The sequence below is a fragment of the Gracilinanus agilis genome, chromosome 1, assembly GCF_016433145.1.
Source record: "Gracilinanus agilis isolate LMUSP501 chromosome 1, AgileGrace, whole genome shotgun sequence".
NCBI classification, from domain to species: Eukaryota; Metazoa; Chordata; class Mammalia; order Didelphimorphia; family Didelphidae; genus Gracilinanus; species Gracilinanus agilis.
Genome location: NC_058130.1, coordinates 219806314 through 219817388, shown reverse-complemented (window position 1 = coordinate 219817388; position 11075 = coordinate 219806314). Strand labels below are relative to the sequence as shown.

At 36.9% G+C, this 11075-nt stretch overlaps 1 protein-coding gene across 1 annotated transcript in view; it reads left to right on the top strand.

Annotated features, from left to right (window-relative positions):
• The first annotated feature begins 70 nt into the window (after positions 1-70).
• Positions 71-11075, top strand: part of PMS2 (PMS1 homolog 2, mismatch repair system component) — a 37791-nt gene continuing 26786 nt past the window's right edge. The window contains exons 1-4 of the mRNA XM_044657442.1: positions 71-155; positions 4413-4552; positions 5733-5819; positions 6219-6321. Of these exons, the coding sequence (XP_044513377.1) occupies positions 142-155; positions 4413-4552; positions 5733-5819; positions 6219-6321 (344 nt within the window). The 5' untranslated portion in view covers positions 71-141. The remainder of the gene's footprint in view (positions 156-4412; positions 4553-5732; positions 5820-6218; positions 6322-11075) is intronic.

The following is an 11075-nucleotide window of genomic DNA, read 5'->3' as shown; positions in this document are numbered from 1 at the left end:
GCGTTGAGTTCTTTTGGAAAAGGGACAGTGAAAAGATTCTGAGGATCACCAATGAACGGGCGCGAGGCGGGGCTGGGAGTCAATGCTGCCGAAGCGGGAAATTCTTTAAACCAGCCCTGGCTGGATCGGATCTGAGTATTCATGGAGGGGCCGAGGTATGTAATGCGACTTCCCTATGCTCCCCCATTCGGCTCTCAGTCTTTCTCTTTTTGACCTACGGTTAGTGGAGGTGGGGGGGGGGGGGCGGGAATTTCACTTGGGTATGTGGAAAGCGGGTCCTACGGAAGCCGAGTGGACTTTCTTTCTGCTGGCTCTGGGCTCCTCCTTCCTGGAGTTGGCCAAGTAATTTCATTGGGTGGAGCGGTTTCCCTGTGGGATGGATTGCTCCCGGGAACTGCTGTTTCTTTCCCAGGAATAGAACTTTACCTGGACTGGGAACTTGGAAGTGAAGTAAGGGAAGAAGAGGAGACCTTCTCTACCACTAGAAAAGTGCTCTCTGCCAGTAAATGACAGTTTGCGTGACTTGGTACTGAAGGTCTTGTGACTTTTCTGTACCTTAGTTTCCCCCTCCATAAGATGAAATGGATCGAACTAGATGACCTTTGAACAGAAACTTATCAAAAACTGTCCATGCTTGTTGCCATCACACCTCACTCCTCAAGTTCTGGGCTTCCTACCAAGCAGAAATTGCTTTCTTTAGGGGAGTTGGTGATCTTTTAATTGCTAAGGTCTCTTCTCAGACCCCCCAATCTATTTAATCTCACCACAGTATTTGACAGGATTCACTTACTCCCTTCCTTTCGGATATTTTATTCACCCTTGGTTTTTGTGACATTGCCCTCTTGTTCTATTCCTATGGCCTAACTAATCCTTCTAGTTTTCTTTTGCAGGATCATCATCCATAATGACTACCACATCTACCTATTCCTCTTTCTTCTGAGCTTTAGTTTCACATATCCAGTTGTCAGCTAGATATCACCTCCATGTCCCTCAGACATTTCAAACTCAAAATGTCACAAACTGAATGCATTACTTCTCCTAACATACCCCACAGGTAAGGGCTAGGCAATGGGGGTTAAGTGACTTGTCTAGAATGTCACACAGTCAGAAAGTTTCTGAGGACAGATTTGAACCCAGGATGGCCTGGCTTTCTACTGAGCCACTCAGGTGCCCTGGCTACCACTAATCTTTCAAGCACCCAAGTTCTCAAGATAGGAGTTGACCACAACTCTTTACTTTCATTTATCACCACTGTCCCTCCCTCCACAATATCTAATCAGTTGCCAAGTTGTTGTTTTTTTCCTAACTTCAACAACTCTTGTATCCCTTCCCTTATAATCTCTCTTCTTACCATGTTAATGACCTCTTGCCTATACTATTGCAGTAACTCCCTAACTGGTCTCCCTATAGTCAGTTTTTTCCGTTTTTCAGTTTCACAGCCAACCAGCTTACAAATTGATTTCTTAAAATACAGGTTTTTAGATGTTCTTTGCTACCTCAAATATTAAAAACAAATTCCAGAAACAAAAACACAGAAAGAGAATGTCTAATTACACATATACCAGTATTGGTTAACCTATGGCACAAGTACTAGATGGGGCTGCTCCCCTCCCCCTCTCCATGCACCTCTGAGGACATTTCTTACATCTCCTGCCCCTCTGCCCAGCAGCCCAATGGGAGTGCTTCCTCCCTCCCCTGTCTAGGGTAAGGGGGAAGCTCATATGTGGCATGAGGGTGTAGGTTGGGCACTCGATCTCTTAAAAAGTTCACCATCACTGCCCTATGCTTTAGTCAAACTGGCCTTGAGTTTCTGTGGAGGCTGGATGAGAGGTAGGAGTCCTTTCCTTGTGTATCTCTAGCTTGCAAAGTTCTAGGAAGAGAGGCTTGTTTCTAAGGGAATTTTGCTAAAGGATTATTCAGTTAGAGTTACATACTTCCCCATAGGCTTTGAACACACTTGATGCTATCATCCATCACTCCTACTCTGTCACTAAACTTGTACTTTCTAAGCATCTCTCTGCCTTTTTCACTCCCAGAGTTCTGTCTATGAAAAATAAGCCTGATAAAGCAGAGACAAAACTTTTATTGTAGACCCTCCTACCTGATTGTATTAAAGTTTGTGGAATCCTAGGATGTTAGGCTTGGAAGGATATTAGAGATTAGCTATCTAAAGTCTTTCATTTACAAATGAGAAGATTGAGGGCCCATCTTATTTCTTTGGCCTAGCTACCAAAATATGCTAAACTTTGTTCACTGATAATTTGAAGGATGTTTATAAATGTGGAAGAAATACCCTTTAAAGTAGCACTGAGGTGGGGCAGCTGGGTAGCTTAGTGGATTGAGAGCTAGACCTAGAGACGGGAGGTCCTAGGTTCAAATGTGACCTTAGACACTTCTCAGCTGTGTGATCCTGGGCAAGTCACTTAACTCCCACTGCCTAGCCCTTACCACTCTTCTGCCTTGGACCCAATACACAGTATTGATTCTAAGACAGAAGGTAAGGGTTTAAAAAAATAAATAAAATAGTACTTAGCAGTCTAGCTTTTATTTTACCCTTACCAATATTTGACACACATTTCCTTTACTAAGTAAAAACAGTGTGCTTTGCATACTTCAGAAAAGTAGAGTAGCACATCTATCAAATCAACAAGAATTTGGGTTCTTAGTCTGTTCTAGACATTGTCTTAGGTCTTTGGATGTAAAGAAAAAAAATAAGACCTCAAAGAGATAAATGTCTACATATAAGAATAAAGAAGGTAATCTTTAGGGGAGGACTTTTTAGCTGAGGGGATCAGGAAAGACTTAAGTTTCATTTAAATAAATTCATATTTTGTTTGAAAAGTCAGCTTCACAAGTACTCAGTGGAGAGGTGGGAAAAATATCTAGAGGTTTCAGTAGAATGGAAATAATATTAGCCAACAGTATGGTATGGAAGGAAAGGAAAAGACAAAAAATTTTGTGTCCTAAAGTAGCACCCCTGTTGGTCAAGTGATCTCATTCCTGTTACACTCTAGCTTTCTAAACCACAAGGTCAAAGATACATACTTTGTAAACATTGAAGTGGAGTTTCAATTTTGCAGCCCCATGAATCAGTGGAGTCTTCATTTGTTACTATTCTCCTTTTATATATGTATTTAAGAAAGGGCAAAAATCTCCTGCCAGCTTTGTGGATAAGATGAAAAGACAATATGGTGGATTTTGAACTAGTTAAATGAACAGACCCCAAAAATATTTATCAGTGGAGCAGAAAATCTCTAGGAGGAAGCCTCAAAGACTTGTGTTATGTTTATTTGTGATTTGAACTAAGGCAGTTGGCATGCTTATCAAATTTGCAGAAGACACAAAGGTGTGTAGCTAACTCACTCATCCATGGAGTCAGTATTTCAAAGGTTCTCAATAGATTAGAACATGAAATAAAGTCTAATTAGATGAAAAGTAATCTATTTAATAAATGTAAAGCCTTATTCTGGAGTTGAAATTTTAGTTTTATAAATATGAGATGGAAGATTATCTTTAAAAGATCTGTAATTTTAGTGGCGTATAAATGAATATGAATTGACATTTTGATAGCAACCAAAAATGCTAATGCTGCATTTAAAGAGGCACAGTGTCCAGAATTATGCCTGGTCAGAGTATTGGGTTCTGTTTTTTTAAATAAGACTTTGATAAACTGAAGAACTTCTAGGACAACGAAATGATTTAAGAGCTGCCATATAAAGATCAGATAAAGGAACTCATAATTTTAGCTTGGAGAAAAGAATACTTAAGATCATAGATTAAGAGCTAGAAGGAACCTTAGAAGTCATCTAGTCCAACTTCTATTTTATAAATGAAGAAATTGAGAGCCCAGAGTGGTTTAATAATTTGCCAAGAATCATACAGGTAGTAAGGAGCACAGCTGGAGTTTTAACTCATATCTTCTGACCCTACTCCAGTGTTTTTTCTACTATCCTACACTTATGGTCAACATGAGAGCTGATTTCAAATATTTGAAGAGCTGTTGTAGAAAGAAATTTGAATGTTTTGTTGTCCTCAGAGCACTGAACTTACAGCAGTGGGTAGAGGCTACGGAAATGCAGACTTTGGCTCAACTTAAGAAAAACATAACTGAAAATTAGAGCTACCAAAAAATGAAATGAATTGCTTTGGGATAGAAGGTTCCTTCACTAGGGGTCTTCAGGCAAAGACTGAATTTTTCAGCAGTCATGTAAAAGGATTGCTGTTTATATACAGGTTGGACTAAATGTCCTTGGATGCCCTTTCCTATTCTGAAACTCCATGATTTTAGAATATGACTCTATAATCTAATTAACAACTAAGTTAATTCTATTGACATAAGCGTTTTGCCATAATTAAAATTCAACATAAAAATACAAATGTAGATTTTGATTTTCAATAATTTGTTTTTTCAGTACAGAAATTGCTAAAGCCATCAAACCTATAGATTGTAAGTCTATCCATCGGATTTGCTCAGGACAAGTGGTGCTGAATCTATCTACTGCTGTGAAGGAGCTACTAGAAAATAGTGTGGATGCTGGAGCCACTAATATTGGTCAGTTTACAAGAGCTTTAAATGATAGAAATGAATTAGTTTCATGATGTTTTCATTATAGGCATAAGAGTTAAAATTAATTTTGGTCAAATTAAGAGTTATAAAAAGTTGTAGTTGCTGTTTATAATAATTAAAAGTTAAACCTATGAGTCTTTTAGTAGCTTTATTACAGCAGAGTAGAGATAGTAAAGAAAGGGAAATGTAGGAAGGAGGTAGAAAATATGCCTAACTAAATTCCCTAAGATCTGATCTGAGTGCCTTCGCAAGTACGAATCCAAATGTGAATCTCATCAGCCCACGAGAGTGTCTCCAGCCAAGCTTTTCACCAACCAAAAGATGCCCCAACAACTGAGCCTCACCGAAGAGAGTGTTCCACTGAAGATAGGAGAAGAACTGAAAAGCCAGTGTCTCTCAACTCAAGCAAGTCTCCAAAGCCAAACTCCTCGAGTCGCCAATGCAGAATCCCTCTCCAACACAGAATCTCCAATGCTGATTCTCCAATGCAGAATGCCTCTTTTAGCAAGAGCCACCAAGGCAGAATGAATTTCCATGCAGAATGACTTCTCAGCTCTTCAGACTTGCCTTTTATAAACCCTTTTCTCATGTCACTGCTTGTCTCTCTGGTTTCTACTTCCTTTCACTGTGACCTGGTCTATCACATCTCAGGAACCAATCATAGTTTCTTAATTTGCCTGGCACTGCCCAGGGGGCTTTCTTGTAAAAGGATCTTCAAGTGTCTGACCAAGTGTGAAAGGAGGGGCACTCCAAGTTCTTGATTGATTAGGTTAAAATAAACAAAGGGAGTTTTAAATTCCCTTTCACATAGCAAATGGTAACTATTTACTGATCTCAAAAATTATATTATGCACATAATTTAGTTTTAGTTAACTCAGTAAGTAGGATTTTTTTGAGTACTTACAGTGTCCCTAACAGTTTACGAAGTGCTAAAATTATTCATTTCAGTGAAATAGAACTAGACACCTAGTTAGATCAAAAGTATGGGCTAATAAATAGACATAAAAGACTTAAAGGGGAAAAATAAAAATATAATTTTATTTAGCAGCTGCCTATTATAGCTAAAGGTAGTGAGTGATAATGTAGAAAAGCATCAAAACCACTGTATAAGTTTTTAAACATGTTTTATTATGTGGAAGTTAAATGTATGTTTTTATCTTCTTAGACTTAAAGCTTAAAGAGTATGGAGCTGATCTTATTGAAGTTTCAGACAATGGTCTTGGAGTAGAAAAAGAAAATTTCGAAGGCTTGAGTAAGTTGAGTTGTTTTGATTGTTGTTTTAAAGCAGTTTGACAAAATGAAACAACATTTATATTCCATTCTCCTAGTGAATATATATTTGGGTTAAAAAACTATTCATGAACTAACCTCTTAATACATTTTTTTGCTAATTGAATGTATTCCAAGTTACATCCCTTTAGACATAGTGAAATGATTTGAGAGCATACCATCTGTTCATTGGATAAAAGAAGTGGGAATGTTTAGCTAAGAGAAGAGAATGAATATTTAGGATTATAGGTTTAGAGCTAGAGAGGAATCCAGTCCAACCCCATATTTTATAAATGAAGAAACTAAAGGCCAGAGAGGTTGAATGATTTGCCTCAAATAACACAAATATTAATTAAGAGAAGGTATTTAACTTCTTTTCTAGCTCTGAAACATCATACTTCCAAGATACAAGATTTCTCTGATCTAACACATGTTGAAACATTTGGCTTTCGAGGAGAGGCTCTGAGCTCACTTTGTGCATTGAGGTAATAGTAAATTTTTGACTTTTGCAGATGATTCTAAATTTTTTTTAAAACCCTGAATTTGGGGGCAGCTAGGTAGCACAATGGATAGAGTGCTAGGCCTGTAGGAGGGAGGGCCTGGGATGGAATCTGACCTTAGACCATTTCTAGTTGTGTGATCCTGGGCAAGGCACTTAACTCTAATTACTTAGTCCTTGCCACTGTTTTGTCTTAGAATTGATACTAAGAAGGTAAAGATTATAACAACAACAGAAAACCTTGAATTTGGAAATAGTGATTTCAGTCATTAATGTTTCAGTAAGGCTAATGATACCTGAAACAGCTTCCATTTATTTATTTATTTGCTTTTATTTTTATTTTATTTTTTTAAGTTTTTATTTTGAATATTTTCCCATAGTTACATATTTCATGTTCTTTCCCTCTCCCCAAGTCCCCCTAACCCCCCTTAGCCGATACACAATTCCACATTATTGATAGTTGGACTAGAGTTATTGTTTAGTGTCTAAATCCCCAATAATATCCCCATCAGCCCATGTGTTCAAGCAGTTGTTTTTCTTCTGTATTCTGTCCCACAGTTCTTCCTCTGAATGTGGCTAGTTCTCTTTCTCATAAGTCCCTGAGCCTTGCTCTGGATCCTTGCATTGCTGCTAGTAGAGAAGTCCATTATGTTCAATTGTACCACAGTGTATCAGGCTCTGTGTACAATGTTCTCCTGGCTCTTCTCCTTTCACTCTGCATCAATTCCTGGAGGTCATTCCAGTTCACGTGGAATTCCTCCAGTTCTTTATTCCTTTGAGCACAATAGTATTCCATCACCAACAGATACCACAGTTTGTTTAGCCATTCCCCAATCAAAGGACATTCTCTCATCTGAAACATCTTTTAAATAGTTTATTTCAAATTGACAAAGTAAATTATTAATTTATAAGTCAGTGTTATCACATTAGCAAAGAGATATTTAAGTAATTTATCCTTAGACATTTGTGATGATTAAAAAAATCTGATAGATTGGGTTCTGGGTAAGAAAATTTATCAGGCTAGCAATAACCAACAAATTAATTGGTCACTTATCTCTCTTGGTGATCAAAGACTAAGACCTACAGCATCTTGAGTTACTGAATACAATTTTGGAAACTCATTATTCAGCTGCCCCCCAGATAGCCCAAGACATCTCTAAATGGTGAATAGCTAATGAAGAGGTAGGACAGCATTCTCTCATTCTCTCCTTGATTCATAGATGATGAAGAAAAATCACATGCCCAGTCCTAGAATACCAGTGTCTAGGTGAAGAAATCAGGTTATATATACCTGGTTAAGAGCGACTTTATTCAATACTTTTCAGTGAGACTCAATGATGATGTCCTGCTGTCCACAGATAAACCTGGCTCAAGCTGAATCTTTTTTACCAAGCAGGACAAAATTCACAATCTTATTTTTTATTCAGCCCAAATTAAAGGATGCTCTGGGGTAGGGAATGTGAAAAGTATTCCTTGGATTTGTTAGGAACAGAGGAATAAAGAAAGAAATTCAAAGGACAACTCTGAGCCTCAATTTAAAGCTTTAGAAATTAGAAAAAATACAATATCAAATAATTCCTCTCACTTGATTGCAAGCACTGGGATAATGCTTTTCAATTCTTAATTCTTTTTAATTTCCGATAACCTTAATTATTGCTCTATCTATCTATCTATCTATCTGTCTGTATATATATATTTAACTCTTTATATATGTAAAGCAAATTTTTAAAATTGCATTTAAGTTCTTAGTTTTTTTCCTCCCTTTCCAACATGCAGTAGAGAAGACCAACATTTGACACAGACATACATACATATATATATATATATATATATATATATATATATATATATATATATATATATGAAATTATGTAATGCATAGTTCTATATATCACTTCTTTTTCTGGAGGTGGATTGGATCCTTCTTCATAAGTCCTTTGTGGTTGATTCAAATATTCATGTAACTCAGAAATACTCAGTCATTCACATTTATTCTTCAAACAGTATTGCTGTTACGTTATATACAACATTCTCTTGATTCTGTTCATTTTGCTCTTCATTATTTCATGCCAGTCTTTCCATGTTTTTCTAAAATCAACCTGCTCAACTTTTCATATTTCACAATAGTATTCTATCACATTCATATACTAAAACATTCAGCCATTCTCCAGTTGATGGGCATCCCCTTAGTAAAGATTTCAGGATTTCTAAAACATAAAGTCTAAGGTCTGGGCTACAGTGATAAATCTCTTAGTCTCCCTGCCTTGGGTCTCTCCTCTTTAATCCATCCTCTATAGAATAATCAAATTGATATTCCTAAAGCCATTTCACATTCTTCTGTTCAAAAAGGTCCAGTGGCCTCCATTATCTCTAGAATAAAACAGACCCTTTTGTTTGGCAATTAAAACTCTTCAAAATCTAGCTTCAGTTTTCCTTTCCAGGCTTATTTTATTATTCATTTTTACACACTGTATATTTTAGTCATCTGATCTACTTGCTGTGGCTCACACATGCCATTGCATCCCTTTAATCTCTCTTTGCTTTTGCACAAGCTGCCCTGCATTCTTGGAGTGCCCTCTCTCTTGTACTTTACCTCCTAGAGTCCTTAGCTTTCTTCAAAGTCCATCTCATGTGCTTCCTCCTATAATAGGCCTTTTTTTCTTTTTCTTTTTTTAAATCCTTATCTTCTATCTTAGAATTAATACTGAGTATCAGTTCTAAGGCAAAAGAGTGGTAAGGGCTAGGCATTTGGGGTTAAGTGACTGCCCAGGGTCATACATCTAGGGCCAAATTTGAATCTAGGACTTCTGTTCTCCAGGCCTGGCTCTCTATCCACTGAACTACCTAATTGCTCCATGATTTCTTAATCCCTCTCCTCCCCCACAAATTACCTCATGTTGATTCTGTATATCTTTTTGTTTTATATTGTTCTTGCTCTTCTCCTGAGAAAATATAAATTCCTTAAGAAAAGGGTCCTTTTCTTACATTATTTTTGTATCTCTAGAATTGCTCCTGACGTAATTAGAAGTATCTAATAAATATTTGTTGATAGCAAACTAAGCAGAATATGAAGTCCATAAAGGAAGAGCAAGTTGTAGTGCCTTTGTTAATGAATAAAGATGAAGTGCTGGGTGTTCTAAGAATTAGTCATGCCCATAGTACCCTGTGGGTAAGATTTCTCTTAATCTTATGAGAAAATGACCAAAAAAGACTAAGGGTAGACAGTATCTCTGCGTTTTTGCCAGTTTCTCAGGATGAGATATGAGACCCCCAATGATTCATGCAGACAACATCAATGGTATAAAATATTAAATCTCTTTGGAAGAGATGAAGCTAGGTGGCTCAGTGGACAGAGAACCAGACCTGGAGGCAGGAAGTCTTGGGTTTAAATATAGCCTCAGTCACTTCCTAGCTGTATGATCTGGGGCAAGTCATTTAACCCAAGTTGTTCAATCCTTACTACTCATCTGTCTTGGAAAGAATTCTTAATATCCATTCTAAGATAGAAGGCAAGGGCTTAAAAAAAATCTCTTGGGAAAATAAAGAAATTGTCTCTCAAAAGATAATGATTAGTAGGAACATGACACCGAACTAGAGGCAGATCTGACAGTTTTTTATGATTTCACTCTTTATATTTGTCATTTACTCATTTTGAATTTATCTTGGTATAGGGTATAAGATGTTGATCTAAACCTGATTTTTATCATACTGTTTTCCAATTTTCCCAGCAGTTTTTGTCAAATATCAGTTTTTGTTCCAAAGGCTGGGGTCTTTGTGTTTATCGAACACTAGCTTGCTGAGGTCTATTCCACTGATCCTCCCTTCTGTCTCTTCACCAGTACCATATTGTTTTGTTTTGTTTTTAAATCCTTAACTTCTGTGTATTGGCTCCTAGGTGGAAGAGTGGTAAGGGTGGGAAATGGGGGTCAAGTGACTTGCTCAGGGTCACACAGCTGGGAAGTGTCTGAGGCCGTATTTGAACCTAGGCCTGACTCTCAATCCACTGAGTCACCCAGCTAGCTGCCCCTAGTACCATACTGTTTTGGCGACTACTGCTTTTTTAGTATGATTTAAGATCTGGGACTGCTAGGCCCCCATCCTTCACTTTTTTTTTTCATTATTTCTCTTGATATTCTTGATCAGATCTGACAGTTTTAAGAGTAATATTCCTTCCTATCCAGATGTTCTGGATGAGAAACTAGTAGCAAAATTTAGTTGTAAATTTTTTAAAACTAAGCTGAATTGTAGTCCATGATTTTCTGGTAGTTTTTATTGTTGTTCTGGTTCACTGGTCAAACTTCTTCTTTAGTTGTACAGTTTAGAAAAATAACCATCATGCTTAGTTGGTTAGATTTTTGAATAAAACATGTGTCTCTTTCAAATGGTGATTGTGAATAAAACTTAATAATTGAGGTTCCCTCTTTCCCATGAAAAATGTAAGGAGTTAGGAGTTCTAACATTATTCCAGAATTATATTATTTTGATTAAAGGAAGCATGTAATTCATAATCATATGGAAATGTTGAACTCTAGCTTGTTTCAAAATTTTTAAATCCTTGGTAAAAAAAAAAGATTTTTAATTCTTTAAAAACTAATCTGATGAACCGGCTTTGATTTGTCAGAAATACATGTATATTGGTTTTCATATTTAAAAAGGTTGGAGACTGAGGAAAAAAGAACCTTTCACATAAGACTTTAGTTCTTTGCAATTCCATGATAAATGGAAAATTAATAACCGTTT